The 21,814-nt window shown below is 38.6% G+C and overlaps 1 protein-coding gene across 2 annotated transcripts in view; it reads right to left on the minus strand.

Moving 5' to 3' along the window:
- The window catches only part of Klf8 (KLF transcription factor 8), a 165,846-nt gene that overhangs the window by 33,431 nt on the left and 110,601 nt on the right, over positions 1–21,814 (minus strand). The window contains exons 1-2 of one of the 2 annotated variants that reach the window (XM_060374472.1): positions 11,657–11,986; positions 213–286 (exon numbers count right to left, since the gene is read on the minus strand). In XM_060374472.1, coding sequence (XP_060230455.1) covers positions 213–286; positions 11,657–11,936 — 354 coding nt within the window. In that variant the 5' untranslated portion in view covers positions 11,937–11,986. Of the gene's footprint in view, positions 1–212; positions 287–11,656; positions 11,987–21,814 lie in introns of those variants that run through there. The other variant, XM_060374473.1, reaches the window with a different exon arrangement.

Below are 21,814 nucleotides of genomic sequence, written 5' to 3' on the forward strand. Positions count from 1 at the left end.
TCGTAGTTCTTCACCGAAGACTACAGGAACAATATGAAACTGCTTCTTGAAGGCCAGATAAATTCCTTAGCTGAAACTCACATGAAGACACTCCAAAAATTCTGGAAAATCTATCTTCCTTTATCCCTTCTCATTTCCCATACATGGCATTTGAAAATAAAGCTTCATTTCTACAATGTTTAAGAGACAGATATTCTACACACACAGCTCACCTGTTTGAATACCTGCATTGAAGCTCTTTGTGAATTAAACTGGACTCCCAAGGTGTTTATGAGTTGATCCATGCCTGGAAAAGATATAAGGGGAAAATAGCTTTTAGAACAATATTGACGCCATTATAGGCATAGAGTATGACATGTACACATGTTTCACCTGTGCGTCCTCTACAACAGTTTTTCAGACTAATTTTATTCTAAAAACTCATTAAAACATTCTAAATTAATCTACTCATAGAAAAGATCATTACTTGTCCCCAACACTAGCTGCCAACTTCCTATATATAAGTATTTCCTTCATGTAATTGAATCCATTTCTTACAGCCTCTAAAACATGTCCTATTTTAGTGATTATCAACATAATTCTATAATTTAAAAAAAAATTCCATTCCTGGTACAGTTCTTGTTTTGGCTAAGGAATTTGAGACTACTATATGAGTTTTTACTCAAGTAATATATGTACAAATCTAAACCAACAGACCAAGCATGGTTAAAAGCAGTTTTCATCTTCCTCTATCAATAGCTGTCCATCTTATGAAGAGATGGTTAATAGCTTCAGTCAAATACCTTGAACCATCAGTCATCCCACAAACAGTACCTACGTTTTCCTCTGCAAAAGATTTTGCTTCATTTATCTACAGTTCAATTTCACTAGAGAGGAAAACAGACAAAAAAAAAAGCAAAATGTACAGTTTGCCTACAAATTAGCTAGTCAGATTTCAGATGACACATGTGCTTCCTCAACCCTGCATTGTCTTCACCTGTAGAAACTGAAGACCAGACAGTAGGTGACTTGTAATTTGTCCTTACTAGAAATAGAGACCACTCAAGTACACTCTGATTGCAAAGAAAAAAACAAAACAAATTCTTCAATACTCCTACAGGTCTCCTGAGCAGCAACCAATCATGCTCTTCTAGCTATTCAGTGGTCTCCTTCTGGATTATAAGAGAATTATCTAACCTAACACTTTTCTTGCCATCACACCTCTTTTCCCAATTTAGGAATTGGAAAACTCTTAGCTCTCACTTCATGTTATTGGCACCACTTGAGTGTTTCATACATAACCTCTTCAATTTTATTTCACACTTTCCTACATTTTCTTAAGTCTTGCTCTTAATAAAAAAAAAAAGTGCCCTCCCCCTTCCTTCTTTACTCACTTTTTCTTCTGTAAGAGTAAGACCAGTGTTTTACACTATGGCCTAGAATGCCCTGGAACTCACTGCAACTCAGCCTGGTTTCAAACACAAGCAATCCTCTTGCCTTACCCTCCCAAGTGCAGGGATTGCAAACATAAAATACCACATCTGACTCCTTGCTTCTTTTTTGTCATTATCGTGATAAATATATTCAGAACTTTGTTGAACATCTATCATCATTTCAGGCAATGTTCGTGGGCCTTAGTGCTTAAATTCTGTTAAGTGCTTAAATTCTGTTAGAAGGTGAAGTTCTCCGATATCTGGCCCTAACTGTTCTTATTTCTTAGTATGTATTTTCCTCTACAGCTCTAACTGTGGGTAGCTCTAGAGAAGCACTGGGACTATGCAAATGATAATGGAAAATCCTATAATTCTAGATGGACAAGTCATTTTGGACAAGGAAAAACACTTTTTCAAGTTATAAAATGTGATTCACGGGCATCTATTCTAAGATCAATACCCTCTGCTGCATATTCTTTGTACCTGTATGCTTGACTCACCTAGAGTCCAAACTGGTAGTATTATGTCTAGCAGAGCCTCTGAACTTTCAAATGAAATTGAAGACAACAGTTTCAACTGTCAAAGTTCTCTAAATTTTGATACTGGCACAGAAGTCTTCCTTTTATTCCCCAAAGAAGTGTCCTTGTGTATTACTGCTTTTCAACTAGGAATGGTTTCCTCATTTCCTGACATTCAATAGACAAAATAATTCATTTTAAATTCATTGTTTACTTCTTTGTGTTGATGTATCTTGGCTCCAAATATGAAAACTACCCTCTTCCTACTTCATTTTTTGATGGGCTCACTATGTTGTTGCCCAGGTTAGCCTGGAACTCATAACTATGACCCCTGCCATGCCACCATTACCAGATCAAAACTTTGTAATAGTAATAAACTGGGATTTCTGAGCTCCTTGTGATAACAGTAATAGCAACAGCCCATTGATTATTGTAGGATTTCTTAAATAAGTGTATAAGTGTTTACCAATATTCTCTTCCCTTTTTCCTATTTCCTATTTAAGCTCCTCTCTGTATTCCTACCATTTAGCAGAGTATCATGACCAGTGAATGAATGAATGCCCACTGGAATGCAGATAGAGACATATACAGAACCACACCTTTAACTCTTAAAAGCCAAGCCCACTTTTGGAAGTTCTGATGGCAATGTTTAAAAAGCCAGTAAACTATCTCTTACCCTATCTATATTACACATTTTTTAGTTAAATGGCATAAAGGGGATATTTGACAGTCGAAAATGCCATGCATGGTGATACACACTTTTAATCTCAACACTCAGGAGGAAGAAGGAAGAAGGCAGACCTCTATGAGTTTGAGAATAGCCTAGTCTACATAGAAAGTTCTGAGCGAGTCAGGGCTACACAATGAGATCATGTTCATTGGGACCAATGATCACTGGTACAGGCTTAGTAAGGACCTAGTTCCTTAAGAGCATAGAGCAATTGGATAATGGAAATAATATCTCATATGCATCTACATAGCATTACAATAGATGAAGGGACAATTTTCATATAATTTCCATTTCATTTCACAGATAATTAATTGGGAGGCCCTAGTCTGTAGAGTTTAGAAGTATTAGAATCAGTGAAAAATTTTATCCTTTGAGTCAAATTACAATACTCCTTGTCACTTTATGGCACCCTGAATCTGATGAATACCTTCTTTATTTAAAAAAATCTCCTAAAAGAACAATTTGGATAACAGTCTAATTGTCAAGGAGAATCTTGAGCACATATCATTTCCTTTTACTTACTGACAAATATGATATTCTGGAACTAGTAAAAATGAAAAAGCACTCCTTTAGAATTTTGAGAGTTTGGATTTTTTTAAAGTATCCCCCATATTTTTATTCCCAGAAAAATAATTAAAGCACACTTACATTTCCCACATTGTTTTATTATATGTCTTGTACCAAAATAGTCATGTTAGTGCTGGGAAAGGAGTTTAGGAAATCATTCAGTCTCACCATTTAACTATAGCATGGAGCTAAAGAAGTGATGAGAGAGAGATGCAGAACAGTCATTAACAGTATTTGCTAAATGCTGGGGTTCTACTTCTTGTTTGTTTGATCTTTTTTTTCTTTTGTTTGTTTGCTTTTTGAAGAGTTGCAGTGCTGATTATAGAACTCAGGGCCTTACCCATGCCAGGCAAATACTATCCCACTGAGCTATAACCTTAACTATGGCACTCTTATTGTGTTGAAAGAATAAATATAAGATTGGCTCATCTAATCCTCGAGACCATAAAGTAAGTAGTATTGTTTTCTTTATTTACTTAATGCTGAGGTCTCCCATAGCCACCATCTTAAAAATAAGAAAAGTTTCAGAGTGAGATGTAGTAGGTACCCTCCCAGATCATCGAAGTAGAAAATGGCCAAAGGAGAATCTGAACATTTGTAGCCTGAAGATACAACGATAGTGTGGTTATAATGTATTAAAACATAGATGCCAGGTCTCCTCCAATTTCTTCTTGAAGCAGAAGCTACCACACTAAAGGGAAACATCTACCCAGCAAAAGAAGTTTTCAAGACCTTCCAGTTTCTCCCATTTCCCCTATACAGGTTCACATGAGAAAATCCAACTTAAACAATCAAACAAACAATATACACAAAACCCAGAATGCCTCTGAGGTACCTAATCCAGCCACCACAGTGGATACTCAGAAGCAACCTGAACATGGAAACCCCTGGAGTCTGCCTTCCCAGATTATATGGAATGACAGAAAAGAAGGGGGAAGGTAAAAAGAACAAAAATTCAAGAGGAGATGTGTCCTACAAAATTAGTAAAGTTGACACCATATGCCATAGATATACATGTTAGTGTGAGAAAATGAAATTGAATATTACACTATTAACATATGACAGCTACCCAAGTTTCAAGTAGTGAAGCGCTGTGAAGAAATGAAGACACAAAGTGATAAAATATACCAGAGAAGAGCTTTGTGAGTTTGGGAGAATCGTTGATGCTTTCTAAACCTGGATTTTCCTGTGTGTAAAATACAGATAAGTGAATTTAACCTTGTCCCTCATATGATTGTCAAGAAGATAACACATGTTATTTGCATGATGCAATTATAAAATCTAAATCTCCATGTAAGTTTTAAGAATTACTTCTTTAATTTGTGTACTTCTGTCAGAATATCATGAAAGGTACAAGAGTATAGTCACATTGTAAACACCCAATGCATTTAGCATGACACCTATTTTATTATTTCTTATCACTTTATCTTAACAGTCCTGGAGGACCACATTCTTCCTGTACACTCCCCAGCCATGCAGGTAGCACAGAGCATAGCCTAATAGTGTTTTCATCCATTTTGTCCTCTCAGATGGTGATTTCAAGCCTCATTTTCTTTTATACATGAAAAAAGAGGTGCCTGTTGATGCTATATACACTCAAGACAATAAAGGATCAGAGAGATTAAGCAATGCTAAAGAAAGGTAAAATGGAAATGTTGAGCCACGATCTGAATCCAGGTACAGAAGCTCTTTTCTTCCTAAAAATACTTGAATGTTTCTTCTAAACCTGACGTGGTTATTATACTCACGAACTACCAGAAACCATGGTTACCTGCACAAGACCTGCAAAAGTCCAGCATGAATGGCGGAGCCTTAGCTAAGAACCTTTGGCCTGTGGCCATTAGTTAGGTTGCATATGTTCCCTCCGGTAGATGGCTCCACATCCATGCACAAATAGGTAAGTAGCACTAAATAGTCTGCGTAGTTTACTAAAATAAAAGCAAAAAAGGAAAAATAAAATGAAGGCAGGAAGGGAACAATTGAAGGAAAGTTGGACTGGGGGAAATGAGAGGTAGATATGATACTGTTTCATTATATACATGTCTAAACTTCTAAATAATAAAGAAAGAAATAGATGCTACAACCCTGTACTTTGGAATAGTTGAAAACAATAATGGAGGTACTCTCATACCTTCACAAAAAGTTCTATTATTGACAAAAAGAGTAAAAGTATCCAGTAATTGTGGTATTGCTCATAAGACAAAATGTGCAGTAATCACAGTTGGCACACAGCACTTAAGTATCAGTTGAGAAAAAGAATGAAAGCCACAGCTGCAAAGACTCATGGCTCTGCAATATCATTTAAAACTCTAACCTTATCCTATCATCTAATTATTGAAGAGAAAATGGAATCTAGAGTTTAAGTGAAATCCAACTTTAAAATGTTGGCAATCGGCCAAATTGTAAGAGTATGAGATTAGGCAAAGTGCCTTGATTCCCCCCATTTGTATGTGAAAGCCCTCACTCTTGAGGTGACTATTTAGAGCTATGGCCTTTATGGACATAATTAAAAGTAAATGAGGTCATACAGGTAGTGCGCTAATCACAGAAGATTAATCCCTTAAGAAGAAACACAAGAGACTTTTCTGTCTCTTCACTTACACAAAGAAAGATGTTGAATGTACAGAAGAGGAGGCAGGAAAGCAGCTGTCACAGCACATCTGACTATGCTGAGACCCCATCCCCAAACTCTAGCCCCTGGAAATAAAAAATCAGAACTTCTGTTGTTTAAAGCACCCAGTTAGTGGAATTTTGTTTTAAGAGCCACAAATAAACTACTTATGGAGTTTTCTTTCCCATTAAAAACTTCACAGACATTTGAAAATATCCTAAATGTTGATCGATAGAAGATGGGCAAAATAAATCATGGCTTAACCATATAGTAAAAATTACACAGTCAAACAGAACAATGAAGCATTTTTATGAATCTATAGGGAAATATCTCCAAAGTATTTTTAAGTAGGTAAAGCAATCTGTAGGACAATATGCATAATGTCTTACTGTTTTTGTGTAAAAGGGAAGGGAGAAATATAATCAAATTACAATCTCAAAAATAAATTAAGAAACATTAAGGGATTAAAGAGGCAAATAAGCATGTAAAGAAATAAAAAAGGGGGAAAGTGATGATAGAATTATATTTTAATTAAAATGCATAAAAATGAAACCAGATTAAAAAGTAATAAAACAAAGAAAAAGTTGAAAAATGTATATGTGGGTATACTTCAAATATTTCCACAAAGAATCATAGTAAACTAGTAACTTTAATGAGGAAGAATAAGTAACTAATGGACAAGATTAAGAGAGAATTTTCACCATAGAGCCTTTGGTTTCTGTTGGGTCTTGAGCCACGTGGAATGTTACCAATTTAAAAAGAAAACAAAAAACATCCGTTTAAAAAAACATAACAAATAATCTGTTAAATGGGAGTTTAAAGTTTTTAGCAAAACAAATATTTATGTGAGCTATAATTGGTATATAGGCTAATTATTTAGGCCTCTGGCCTAAATTAAGGTTGTGGCACTTTTTAGAATAAAAGCAAAGGTGTTGGGAAACAAAGACAGAAAAGGTAGATAAGGAAACTAAGAAAGAAGGAAAAGCCTGTATTTTATGCATAAGACGTTAGAAGTACAACTACAAGTACATTTTTCTCAACACTTAACTATACTGTCATAAATTCTTAAAGTGTTTTCACGAACTTAAAGCAATGTTTCTCAATGCCATTTAATCAAGTAGTTCCTACTGTAATCTCTAATTCAGAGAGAACATTCAAACCCATACTTTAAGTAACTTCACCAAGGTTATGATAATGGCAAGTTGAAGAACCAGGAAAAAGGAAAGAAAAAGTCTTGAATGAGCAGTGGATAAGTCTAGAGGCGAAAAAAATAGGTTATTTTTTGGAAATAGTAAGGTGGTGGTTACAACAAAATGCCAAAATGTTAGTGGTTTGAAATATCTTTTTGTTTGTTTTGTTTTTCAAGATGGGGTTTCTCTATGTAACAGTCCTGGCTGTGTTGGACTCACTCTGTAAACCACTGTGGCCCTGAACTCAGAGATGCACCTGCCACCATGGCCTGGCCACCACTACCAGGCAGATTTGAAATATTTTAACAAGGTACTAGAGTTACATTATTGCACCTTCAAATTCTCATAGGCTAAGGATACAGTTCAGTGGCAGAACCTTACTTAGCATGTGCAAGACCCTTAATTTCAATTCCTAACACCATACACACACACACAAACTAAATTCATGTCGTACTTTTTAAAAAACCTAAATACACAGAGAATATCTTTTAGTATATTATATAGAGCATTTAGCCTGTTCTAGAGATTTATAACTAACATGCTGCTCAATAATTTATGTCTCCCATTCAGATACACAACATTAAAAAGTAAAACAAAGTACTCAAAATAGCAAAATTTGTTAGATCCTTCACTTAAATACATTATTTATAGCCACAAAGAACCATATCATTTTAGAAATAAGTAAAGAGAAGGGCTGGAGAGAGAACAGCATATCAGGTAAGAGCACTGTCTGGTCTTGCAGAGGTCCTGAGTTCAATTTCCAGCAAACACGTGGGAATCACAACCATGTTTACTGGGATCTTCTGCCCTCTTCTGGCACACAGGTGTACATGCGGATACAGCACTCATTCATAAAACAAATAAATTTTACCAAGGGGGGGGGATCAGAAATCTAACTTCTACTTACAAAAGCTAAATAAATAGTAACTGTATGTAAGCCAGAAAGAAAACCAAATGTGGTCTCATATTGTATTTCAGATGAAGAGATGACATCCATCTAATCATACTCTACTTAGTACTTAAACTGTAACCACACTGGATGATCATCTAGGTCAATCACACAAATTGGGTTTTTCTTATCAAAAATATGGCAGTTTAGAACAAGATCTTAGATAAAGCAGTGGTGGTGCATGCCTTTAGTTTCAGCACTCCAGAAGCAGAAGCAGATGGTTTCTGAGTTCCAAGGCCAGCCTGGTGTATACAGCAAGTTCCAGGACAGCCAAGGGTACACAGAGAAACCCTGTCTCAAAAACTAAAAAGAAAAAAAAAAGACCTTGGATAATAAGACCTCACAAAATATATACCAAGTGTTTACAAGGGAAAGGTAATTAGGTAAGGACTATGAAACAGAATAATATTAAGTGTTATCAAGCAGCTCTCAGTCTCAGAAGGAACTGGGGTCTTAGTTATGAAGACAAATAATCAAAATTGCAGCAGAGGGTAATAAAATTTCCAGAAATTTCAGAAATGGTGATGTGGTACTTCAAACCAGTACTTATGGATATAAAAGTAAAGGAAGTTTTCATACTAATGACTTTTTAGTAGGAACCAGTGATGGATGGAATACTATAAATACCACTCAGGAAGCCTATAAAAACAAGCATATTATAAGATAGTTTATTTGTCTTATAGAAGAACATATAGAGACATCTGAACAATAGCTGAGGAGATAAGATCTGTTGTGGAGTACAGGGACATCTATAGGACTTAAATAAGAATAAAAATGGATGGGAGGGGAGAAGGGAGGATCTTATGGGGGGATACAAAGTGAATAAAGTGTAATTAATAAAAGTTAAAAAAAGAATGGATGGGAGGATAAAGAAAAGAATTCAAACAGAAAATGAGCTTTAAAAATTTCTTCGGGGGGGAGGGGTGTTGGAGAGATGGCTCAGAGGTTAGGAGCACTGACTGTTGTTCCAAAGGTCCTGAGTTCAATTCCCAGCAACCACATGGTGGCTCACAGCCATGTGAAATAAGATCTGGTGCAGGTGTACATGCAGGCAGAATAATGTATACATAACAAATGAATAAATCTTTTAAAAAAATTTCTCAGGGATAAAATGGTTCATGCATATAATTCCAGCACTCAGGTGGCTGAGGGAGGAGGCTTCAGAGTTCAAGGCCAGGCTGACTACAAAGTAAGATCTTGTCACCATCTTCTAAAATTCCAATAATATACCAGATCCTGACTTCAATATTCAATATATATTTTATAAAATAACCCTCCAGTTTTTTTCTCAGTTTCTAACATCCGGTACATCAATTTGCTAAATGAATTATGTATCCCAAGGCTGCTTTTTCTTCATTCAATAATTTAAGTGTGCCCATACAGTGCAAATGACTCAAAAGTAAGGTAAACATATAAATGTATTGGGCTGGAGTGATAGCTAGATGTTAAGAGCACGGCCTGCTGTTCCTGAAGACCCAAGTTCAGTACTCATCATCTATGTCAGGTGGCTCACTTAATTCTGGCTTCTTCACACATGCAGCATTCAACTCAACCAGACACATACATAAATAAAAACTTAAGAAAAGAGAAAAAAAGAAGCTGGGCACGATGGAGCACACCTGCAATCCAATCCAAGTCCTCAGGGAGGCAGTAGCAGGCAGATTTCTTTGAGTTCCAGGCCAGCCTGGCATACAAAGTGAGTCCAGGACAGCCAAGGCTACACAGAGAAACTCTGTCCTTAAATAATAATAATAATAATAATAATAATAATAATAATAACAATAATAATGATAACAAATAAATAACATCTAAATAAATTTTAAAAAATCTAAATGTATCAAACATTAACAAGCTTTAGCCACAGTAACAAAGGATGAGTAGCCAATTTCCATCTTCTCACATGAGAAACACATTATGGAAAAACTAATTTAATAACCTGTCTCTGTACCTTTTCAATAAAACAAACAAACAAACAAACAAAGACCAGAACCACTAAGAGCCTCATCTCTGAACTGCATATACCAGAAAAAAATGAGAGTGGCCGTGGTGACCATTTTTTCCCACCAATTTTCTTTCCAATGTGCTTTGAAAGCAAGAAGATTCTACAGTATTCTAATGCTGTGAAAGTGGAGCTTTTATGCAGTTTTGTCTTGGGACTGGACTGCATAGTTCCGTTTGTCACTTACACTTTGGAAGTTTTACACTGCCTGCATTTTCTTGCCAATCTGCCCTCTAAGCTAACCTGAAGACACTATGCCTAGCCTCTCTCATCAAGTTTCCAAGGATTAATGTCTCTCTCATAAGGGTTATCCCCAAACTTTGAAGAAGAGGATGAAGTCATTCATGAGTCACTGGTTTGCTGTCCAAAGGTCCTGTGGGTTACATCAGCTTGGTTCAACTAACCAAAGAATCAGAAGATAGGCAGGTTAGTGGCCTTTTCTCTTGCAGCTGATAAAATCCAGTAGGAACAACGTTAAATCGCAAACAAGACATATATTCCAGCCTGTCTTTTGCACAAGCTGTTCAACCTATACAGGGCTTCTTTTCCTTAGTCAGAAATGTGCTTTAAGGACAGCAAAGAACTAAGTCTACCTGCTGCACTCCAGAGAAAACCCTAAACAGAGTATGAAAAGAAAGTGAAAAACAGAGCAAGTAGCAGCAGTCTATGCCATATATATCTTCTGAGTAAGAATTTTTAGCATGCATCCTACAGAAGAGAAAAGCAATGGGCAGGGGCACCTAAATGGTTAGCGGCAGTAGGAGGGTTTTAAAGTAAATCTTCTTTATTCTCACAAAGCACTATGTTTAGTTTAAAACCCAAATTTACAGATTATTTTCTTTTTCTCTTTTCTCCGTCAGTATTAGATTATGTGGCATACAAGTACTTTATAATTTTTTTTTTTTGCAATGCCAACAATATTAGAGAAAATAAGGTATTGTCCCCTTGCCACCTGTTAGGACGTGATATAGTTTCTACAAAATTCTTAGGGTCAAAGAAAGTACAAAAAGCTTCACCCTTCGCTCCAGTAATCAGAGCAATTCCAGCCGATCTTCCACCTACACGAACTACCCTATTGGTCACATCTTAAAGAGCCTAGACAGAGCTATGCACTGGCTTCATCCTGCAACCAAGCTCAGCCACTTCCTTAACTAGCTGGAATGTCCGAAGCAGCTCCTCCGCAGAACGGGTCTTAAGGTCAGTACCAAGAGACCAGACACTAACTTAACTCTTCGCTGCCGCTCTTCCTTGTTTTTAGAAGCATTTCTGGGCACCTGCTATTGCTTGGGGGAAGGGAGGGGTGACGTAAGTGGGATCACTGCTCTTCCAAATCCTCTCCCCTCTCGCTGAGACTTTTGGGTTTAAAACAAACCTTACCACTTAAGGAAGACTGGCTGTGCTGGAGACAGGACAGACGGAACTAGACAAACCTATCCATTCCTGTCCCCTTCCAATTCTTCCACAAGGCCCCCTGAAGTCATTTTCCATTGAATTTAATTTAATTCTACATAATGTTCTTACCCCTTCCGCTCACGCGTCCCCCGCCGCCTCCATCCCACTTCACTGCTAAAACCCAAAGCCAAGTGGGTGTGTGCGGTTGGCGGTGGCGGAGGCGGCGGGTAGGGCGTATTAGAACCTAGACTAAGGACAGGAGAGTGGGTTCTTTCCCAAGTCACTTACCTCCCGTGTTTCTAGCTGAGGACTCCTGAAGTGTCCGGAGCTCATGCAGTCCTACTGGAGACTCATACTCCTGAGCTGATCTCAAGACATCTATTCCCTTTGCACCCGCCCATGTCTGACAGCGCGCCTGACAACGCGCTTTAGCCTTCTCTTCCTTGGTCTCCCACCTCCCGGTTTTCTCCAGGTTGGAAAAGGATGGGGGAAACGAAAAAAAGGAAGGAGTTGATTTAGACCCAGCTGGGCCACCCTTCAGAACAAGAGAAATAAAGCTTTCAAGCATCCAAGCCCCGAATCAGAGCGGTGGAGCAGACTTCCTAAAAAGAATCCTCCCACTGCAGCCTTCTCGGTGCTAAAAATACAGCTGCTTCTCCGAGACTAAGTGGCCAGCGCTGAAGCTCCTGCGTTCCCTTTTTACCTCAACCGATTCAGTTCCGGCCAAGCCCATTCTCCACCCACCTCAAAACTCCTCACACCCTCGCCTAGAGAGCAGGGGCGGGGTCTCGGAAAAGCACCCAAACCTCAGATCACGACTTAAACGCAAAGTTGAGACCAACCAGAAGGAGTCACTCAAGACCCACAAGGAGATAGCGCCAGAGGATCCCTTCCAGGCAGCGGTTAGCGCTGCACACCCAGCACCCTCCTAAAAAGAAAGGAGGGATAGACGCCAGCGATTGGTTGAAACATGTAGGAAAACACCAGCCCAGGGCAGGGGCTTCCACCCGAGTGGGAGGCACTCCCGCGGGACCACGCCCGAGAGACTTCTCGGTGGTACCTGGCCGCCCTACTGTTACACCGCACCCGTGAGGTCAGAGCCTGGTGCACTCGCCAGGCAACGTGAATAGGTGGAGTGCTTAGTTTTTTCTGTGACAGACTAGGCCCAGAAAAGAGGTGTGACCACCACTACCACGAGGAATCCACCTAGGGTGGAGTTCCTTAAAAGGGACAAGTGGCCGCTAGAGGGGAGTGGAGTAGGAGGGGGGTAGAGATGGATGGGTCAGAAAAAGGCGGAGGGACAGGAAAGGAGGTGGGGCGGGACCCAGGCAATGGGAGCTGGCTTCGCTCCTGGCGGCAGTCTCTGTTGGCCGGCAGTCTCTGTTGGCCTCCTGCTGCAGCAGGTAAGACTGAAATCCGTTTCAGTGCATGCTTAGTCCCTGATAGGGGTTTTCAGGCACACTATTTGGTCACCTGTCCATGCGGACTTAAGCTCTCCAGGGAAGCATGAGAAGGGTGTGGCGATTCAGGATGTCTAGGAAGAAAGGGATGCGGAATGGGGAGTGCCAGGAAAAATGGTAACTCTCAGCAGATTTTTACCCTCCCAGTTTTCCATGGCAACGCATGACACTAGCAAGGACAGAGGGGTCACAGTGTCTTTTCAGGGGAATGAGGAATGGAGCTTAAGAGGAATGGAGCTGGGTGAATTTTTTAGCAATAGATAAGAGAAGTTGAGGGTAAAAAAGGAAGTGGGTGAAGCTGAATTGAACATGAATTGCTAACACCCTGTGTCCCTGGCAGAGAGAGTTCATAAAGGCTTTCTGAGTCTCCCAGCTACACGCTCTCTAAGAATAGAGTTTTCAACCCCTTGAGACTGCTTCTTAACAAAGCATTGGCTAACAACCCTGAAGAACTGAATCCATGGAAGAGAAGCAACTTTCCCAGCATTTCCTTGCCCTTGCCTTAAAGTCCTTCTCTAGTTCATTTTAATGGAAACCCGGTAGTTACAGACAACCACAGCCTCCTTCCAGTGCCTCTACCCTACCACAATTCTTCTAAAGGGGAGGCAAAAGTGAGAGAAGAAACAAAGGAGAGGAAAGGAAGGAGCAGCCAAGCAAGAGAAATAATAGGTTTCATGTATTCAGCACCTCATATGGGCAGTTCACTGGGCAAGGTAACATTATAGTCATCAGTTTTCCTTTATTCCTGGTAACAATCCTGGACAGTAGGTAGCACTATATTTTGTGCCCCACCAGGGAGTACTGAGGATTGATTTCAGGGACTAGTGTATTCTGTGAAGCAGTCTACCACTCAACTGGATCTCTAGCTCATTTTTTGTTGTTATTGTAGTTTGTTTGAGATAGGAGGTAGTCTTTAGAGCTCAGACTAATGTAGCCAAGGCTGTCCTCATACTCACCAGTCTCCTGCCTGGGCCTCCCTGGTTCTGTGTTTAGAGGCATGCACTGTCACACCCAGCTTCTTAAAAAAAAGAATAAGAAAACTGAGGGTTACAGCTCAGTATGTGCCCAGCAAGTATATCCATTTGCTTAACTGCTATTTCTGCTCAGGTGTGTTTCAAACATCTCATTTTCGTTCCCTCCCCAAACAATCTCTTCTTCTACTGGTAGATAGCTCACTAAAAACCCAAACATTCAAAGCTACACTTGGGAATCCTTTAACCTGTTGTGATGATCTGGATCCTGCCTCTATCTCAAGCCCCAGGGTTTTGCTGCTCTACTAGATCTTATCCAGATTGGAAATCCCTGATAATCCCAGGCTTTTTTCCAGCCTCTGGGTCACTAGACACCTTACCTTCTTGGCCTGAAGGAGCTTAAACTCTCTGTCCACTTTTTTTTTTAAAGGACCAACCAAAGGTCATCTCCTCTCCTTATTTAATTCATTAAGGGAGAACTGAACATTTCCTTCTGCACCTCCTGGTACCTATGTGTTGTTATAACTGCTTCTCCTTATTACTACACTAGAAAGTCCTGGAGGTTAGGCATGAGGTGCCTGTATGTCTATAATGCAGACGTTGTTTATTATCAGTAATAGTTACTGAGCAGTGTCTATGTGCTGAGCTCTGTTCTAAACCCCACTGAATCATTCTGACAGTGGCATGGGTAGGTATTATCACTACCATTTTCATATACAGAAACCAAGACACAAAGATGAAACAGCAGGATATAAAGGATGTTTCTGTAGCAGGGATTTTTGTAAATGCCTCACTATCTCTCTATGCCATATTTCCACCACTGCCTACACCCTGCGCCACTTACAAGGTAAGACGTATTAAGAGGGGGTCATACAATGTACAATTCTTTTTAAAAGGGTCACTTTATTCCTTGAATCTTAATGCCTTTAATGTATAAAATATAAAGAATACTGCTTTTTTTTAAAAAAGGATATTTCACTAGTCCAAGGCTATCATCAGTAATGACAGAAGGTTTTAGATTCAAGGATGTAAAACTGTTTATATCAAAGACTAATATACTTTTGTAGTGTGAAAAATGAAAACGGTAGACTTCTGTAATAAATTCTGATATCAATAGCCACTAGAATTCTTTACCTAGGCTAGGTGTACCCTCTGGTCATAGGGGAGGCTCCAGAAGATGTGTCCATTTGAAGATAGCTAAACAATTTATACTCTTGCTAAGAGTTTTTCTTGTTATCTAATTTATTTTATACTGTACTATTTTTCTGCCTCAACTGCATTTAGAAAACATTGTACCCAGTTGTTAAATTCAGACTTTGGAAAAACAAAGTAAATTATTAAATCTTAAGTAAATAATCTCAAGATTCTTTCCCATACATTCTTCCATGCAGTTAGTCAGGGCAACACACTGAGCACCTATGACATTTAAAAAAAAAAAAAGCATGTTGAAAATTAGAGAGAGCTAAGGCCATCCATTCTCTTCTAGGGACTCCAGTATAGGAACCCTTGACTTCATTATGTCCAGTCTATTGGTCCACAGTTTTCCTTTGAAGATTTTAGACATGATATCTGTCTTGCTTAAATGAAAACTCAAAGCTACTCACAAGGAACTATGTACCCCAGCACCACAGTTAGTGGTAAAGGCAGGAGTTCTTGATGTTCTTTGTCTGTTCTTTATTTTTTCCATACTATGAATTGAACCCAGTGCATTGTGTATGTTTGGTAAGCACTCTCCCACTGAGACACATCCACCCTTGTTCTTTGCCTCTTGTCATATCAATAATCAGCATGGCTGATGTCCTTTATGTCAGGTGGAAGATTGTGAGGGAGCAGACATGAAGAACTGGACATTGTACTGTTTCCTTCCAGGAAGCAATAGGGGCTCCCTTTTTCTTAGGTGGCTTAAGAAACAAAGCAAATAGCCACTTGCAACACTTTCAACTTCTTCCATTGCACCAGAAGCAGCCTGAACTCTCTTCTACATTTCTAAAGAACCTGGGGAAGATGAGAATTAAATTACATAAATTACATTCTAAACTTAAAGGAAGCTGGGCAAGACCCCTGCACATACCCAGGTCTCAAAAGATGCTGCTCTTTACTGCTCTTCTTCCTCTTCATTATCCTGCTTCTCTTCCTCCTCCAGAACGTCAGCTGACAAACTACTGGGGTGGAGCCCAGAATGAGGGCTAGAGGGAAAGAGGAGGAAAAGCCTCAGGAAGAGGCCTCCACCCTCCCTGCTCCCAGTGGAACAATAACAATAATTTTAAAATACTTGAAGAATTGGAGCTAAGGAGAAGGTGTGGCAGAAGTGGGTGATGAGGAAAGGTGAAGACAAGACAAGAGAGGAGACTTAGGGAACCAGCAGGGTAGAGTAGCCTGGAGACAAGGAGGGGGAAAAATAGTAGCACATAACTTGAAAAAGCTGCCCTCTTACGTTACTGTGACTCCTAGGATGACAAGAATATTGCCCAAACCAGTGCACACCTCAGATCTAGTGAGGACAAAATTGCCCTCCTCACCCACATTTTCCCCCTTTAGCTCTGCAGCTCCCCAGGAGGTATAGTCTCCTAGCAAGCTCAGCTAGAAGGAGACCTTTTGACTCCTTGCTAATGTTGAACCACTGTTGTGTTCCTCCCACGTCTCAGAGGAAAACACTCAGGTTACCTACAGCAAAGGATAAGGACATTTGGAAGAAGGTTATCTATTTAGCTGAGAAGAGAAGTCCTGGAAGACAACTGGGAGGGAGCTTGGTTTCTAAGCTGTGCAAGGTGAGCAAAAGCTTTCCATGTCTCTAAACAGTTTCAATACAGATTCCTCTTACAGAGATCCTGTTAGTATTTACTTCACAGAACTGTCATAGACATTAAATATGATACAGAGGAGGCTTTGCAGTGACTAGTGAATTTAAGCTTTTTGTTTTTCCCTTAAAGTTTCCACAGCTTGACCCACAATCAGTCCCTGAAAAACCTACCTCAGCTCTAGTGAGATTACAGCCTGCAAAGCACACTGCTGGGCACAAACAAAGCTCTCAAAGGTTAACTAGTACTATTCTTAACAATGGAACCTCTGAACTTTGAGTCTACTTTCTGGCCACAGAAGTTGAAACAATGACCCATATTCCTTCTTGTTTCCTATCCTTTTACACAGGAACACACCAGTTTACAAAAATAGTAACTAAACTGCTCTAAGACACTCCGACACATGATTAAGTTCACCTTAGGAATGTCCAGTGGGCCAGGAGCCTATGGACAGAATTTGAAATCCTCCTGGCATTGTATCATCCCAGGCAAACTCTAGCAGGCTTACAAACTATAAATTTAGTTGTGCCTTAGGCTACTAACTTTATGAGTAAAAAGCTTGATTGATTAGCTATGGTGGTGGTGGTGGTGGTGTATGTGTTAGGATGAGAAGTTGGGCTCCCATGGATTTTTCATACAATTAGACTACCAAAGTTACCACACCCATAAAATTGGAGGAAGGAAGAGCCTTTAGAGTTAGCAACCAAGTCAAACCAGAAAAACTGGGAGCCTCAGCCTCACCTGTAGGAAAGGGGTAATATCCTTGGCCCTGTCCCTAAAATGTATATTTCTGAGTCAGTATAAGACTTGAATTCTTACTTTCATATTAAACAAATAAACATATTAAATTATCTAAGGAAATGTAGAAATAGGACAGGGATTTCTTTATCACTGAGCTAATCCAGGAGTGCTAGTTCCCCAAAGGCACAATAAGCACTTACCACATCCCTATAGAAGGCTACTGCCTATTGCCCATTGTCTCCCAAACAAGTAAGAAATTGATCCTTACCCTGGGGGCCAGATCATTCTATCACTTCTCTCATAAAGTAAAATGGAAAATCTAAATGGGGTTATGCCTATGATGTGTTCTCAAAATCTTTCTTAACGCACAATACTAAAAGTACTGATGCTTCATCCTTTATGTCCTTCATTCTTCCTTTCTCCAAACAGCCTAGTACTATAGTCATTTTGATCCCTCAAGTAAATACACAAATATGGTTAAAGCAGCCTGACAGGGAATGACAATTGACAGAGCATTACTCCCTCAAGTCAGTACAGCAATGAATTGAAATGAATGTAGCAAGCAGCTTAGCAGCAACAATTCACTTCCTAAGATAAGATAAATGGTTTGATCAGGGATGAGACTCTAATTAGTGTGCCATGGGGATATACCTGTTTACATGGTAGAAACACACAATTGAAATGGTCAGTATTGAGTGGCCAATTAGAGGAAATATGCACAAATATGCTGAAAATAAAATGTGGGAAACACAAATCCTCACAGGAGTTACTCACCTCAGTTACAGAATGTTGGTATGGGAAAGGCCTGATGATGTTATTTCAGCATTTTTTTCAACATGTGGCATGTATACCAATACTACTATGAAGGATCATTTTGGGTGGCACACAGATAAATATTTTCCCATACTGTGTGTTTTATTTTTATAGTTACCTTCTATTTGCTGAAAATAAAAATGGTTTTCCATTTTCAGTCATGCTATTTTTGTAGGAATTTATTTTTATTAAAGTAAGCCAGTCCATTTAAAGAATAATAATAATGCTACAGAAAATGTTCTAAGTCATGAAAGTAACTCAAACATGATTGTTCATCAGCAAGACAGTGTGAATCTAACTATCCTAATCCAACAATTCATTTATTGGATGGACACATTGGTTTAGAGGGTGTTAACACTCTGACCACCAAATAAAAATAAAACTTGTCTGTTTCTCCTGTAGCCATGGCAGAATTGGTAATAAAACATGGCATTTTAACACTGAGCCTAGTGAAAGCCACCTGCCCTTATTTCTTGAACTCCCACTACATACTAAAAGGCTTTTTTTCCCCTCTTACATCACGGTACATACTTCTCTCTATTATTAAATATAGTGCCTGAATATAGCGCCTATACTGTGGCAAATGCCCAGTGAAAGTTGGTACAATGTAATATTTATGAATTAGAGCTGCATATTGACACTGCCTTCACCACTGTAGCTGTGTAGCACTGGACAACTTAGATAAACTATATGGGTCTTGGTTTCCTTATTTTAAGATGAGGATTATAAAAAAACTGCTGTCCAATAGGACGCTAAGAAGATAAAGTAACAAGACATGCTGGTACAGAGTGAGTGCTAGTACATTTTGCTATTACAGGTAGAGAATCCCTAACCTGGAAATCTAAAATGCTCCAAATTCTGATACATTCTGAGTGTTTAGATAGTACAAGTGGAAATGTTCCTCACCTGCCTTCATAGTATTATAGTTAAAACACACTAAAGCTGGTGAGATGTGCTGATGATAAACCTGATGAACTGGGTTTGATACCCAGAACTCACATGCATGGTGAAAAGTCACATGTATGACCCCCATGATGGGTTCCCTGATTTCTACATGTGTGCACACATGCACACACACTCCCACGCTTTTAATAAATATAAATGCAAAAATACATTCTCACTAAGTATTACATAAAATCACCTTTAATCTATTTTTAGAAGTATGAGACAAAAATAAATTTCATGTTCAAGCATGAAACCCATACCCCAAGATATAGTATTGTATAAATATATAAATATTCCAAAATCTGAGGGGAAAAAATAAACACCTTGAAATCTAAAACACTTCTGTTCCCAAGCACTTAGGTAAGGGACTCACAATCTGTATTTGTGTTGAACTCAATTACACTTTATTGGTCTTGAGACTCCACTCTAGAGAAACACAGACAAGACTACTTTTTCCATTTACAATCATTCAAATGCCTCACCTTCTTTCCTTTCTCATTCCTAATGGCTCAGTCCACTTTTGTAACATCATTTCCACACTCTTTGCTATCTACTATCTCAGCTAGTTATGACAAATTATAGACTCCCATATCAGCAGTGTCATCTCACAGAAACCAAGATGCTTTAGCATATTAGTTTACCAGGTAATTACGTGCAAGACAAAAGTCTATTAACAGAAAATAAACACAAAGAAAGATCACTCTACACTTAGACATAGTGGGAGAGATTCAGTGCTCAAAAATAAGATATTAGGTAGCTGAATTGCAGGATGCCCACATAACAAATACACTAGTCAGATTTTGTGTGCCCTCTCTCCAATGCTCATATACTGAAACATTAATTCCCAAGGTGATTATATTAAGAGGGGGGCCCTTGGGAAAGCTATTAATACTCTTATATAAAGCTTTGCCCCTTTCCTTTCCTTCCACCATATGAAGACAATGCTCACACCTTCTGGAAGGCCAGCAACAAGGTATCATCTTGGAAGCAGGAAACAGCCCCTACAAGATATTACAAGGTCCTGATTTTATACATACCAGGTTTCAGATCAATGAGAGATAAATTCTTACTGTAAATTAGCCATTATGTGATATTTTATAGCAGCATAAAGAATATGATAGTATACAGACCTCAGAATTTATGCTTTTAGCAATGCAAAGTGGCACATGCCTATAATCACAGATACTTGAGAGGGAGAAGAATCGCAAGTTGGAGTCCAGTCTAAGCTGCAGACCAAGTTCTTGTCTCAAAAGAAAAATACAAATAGGAATATACTTCAGCAGAAATAAGCTTGCTTATCTTTGAGAAGCCAAGTCTTAGGTTCAATCCCCAGAACTGGGGGGGTGGGTGAAGGAAAAGGAAAGGAAAGAAAGGAGAGCAAAAAGAAAAGGAAAGTAAATTAAGTTTCTCAATACAGCTATGGCTACATAAAATATTATGTAGTGTTGAGTTAAAACTAAGACACAAAAGTACGTATCACATACACACACAAAATACATACACATTTTTGTTACAGAAATACATTTAGCATTAAAAAAGAATGGCTTGCAGAATTATCTGAAACCTTATCTACCCTATTTAAACTACTTACAATAATCATGAATTATTTTTATAATTGGAAAATATGGGTTGGACATATATTATCTTTGTAGGTAGCACTGGTTGTGGTAAATTTTGTTTTCATCTGTATGCATACAAACAATAAATAGATATAAAACAATTTTTTTTAATCTCTCCAAACTGATTTTCCTGACAATATTTGCCCCCTTGAACTGCAGCTATGACTGACCATTCCAAGTGAGGAATTTCTCAAAAGTGTCTGTCTCAAGGCAAAAATTAATGTCACTAAATATGAGCTACAAGAAAGGCCTTCAGAAATGACCAGTGGTTTCTCCCTGATCTCTTCAGCCAGTATTTACCACCTGATACGACACTGCTTAGTGAGGCAAAGTACACAAATCTTGGCAGAATGTTCTTCTACACTTACATGTTCAGCAAATCAATTTTCCTTAGCAGCAATAATCACAATTTCTAATTGCGAATACTCTGCTTTTGTGTGATGATCTGTTCTATTCCTGTTTCTCCCACCAGATGTCATTGTAAGAAGGCAGAATCTAGGTTAGATGGATGTAATTTAGTTCTTGGAATAAAGTAATTGCTCAATAAGTACTTGTTAATTTCACTTACAGGATAACTGAATCATTGATTTTTTTTTTTAAATGTCATGGTCAGCTCTTTTGTATTGAGAAAGGGTCTCTCCATGAAATCCAGTCTGATCTCAAACTTACTATTGTTCTCAGTGCATATGACATCATATCCCACATTTCTTTTCAACTTCTTTGATCTACAAAGTTTCTTGATGATATTTGGATGATGTTTTGATGGAATAGGGTCACTTGTAGAAGCTTCTTTTCCCCAAAATGAGAACGAGATTAAAAAAAAAAAAAAAAACTTGAGGAAGAAATCATGGGGCTACAGAGATGGCTGAGCTTGGTAAGAGCACTTACTGCTCTTTCAGAGGATCCAGGTTCAATTCTCAGCACCCACATGGCAGCTCACAACTGTCTGTAACTCAAATATCTGACACCCTCACACAGACATAAACGTAGGCAAAACACCAATGCACATAAAATTAAAAATAAATAATTTTTAAAAATCAGTCAAAAGTTCTGTAGAAACAATAGTTACACTTTGAATTGAGTGTTTGCTATATGCCTA

Source organism: Meriones unguiculatus, chromosome X, assembly GCF_030254825.1.
Source record: "Meriones unguiculatus strain TT.TT164.6M chromosome X, Bangor_MerUng_6.1, whole genome shotgun sequence".
NCBI classification, from domain to species: Eukaryota; Metazoa; Chordata; class Mammalia; order Rodentia; family Muridae; genus Meriones; species Meriones unguiculatus.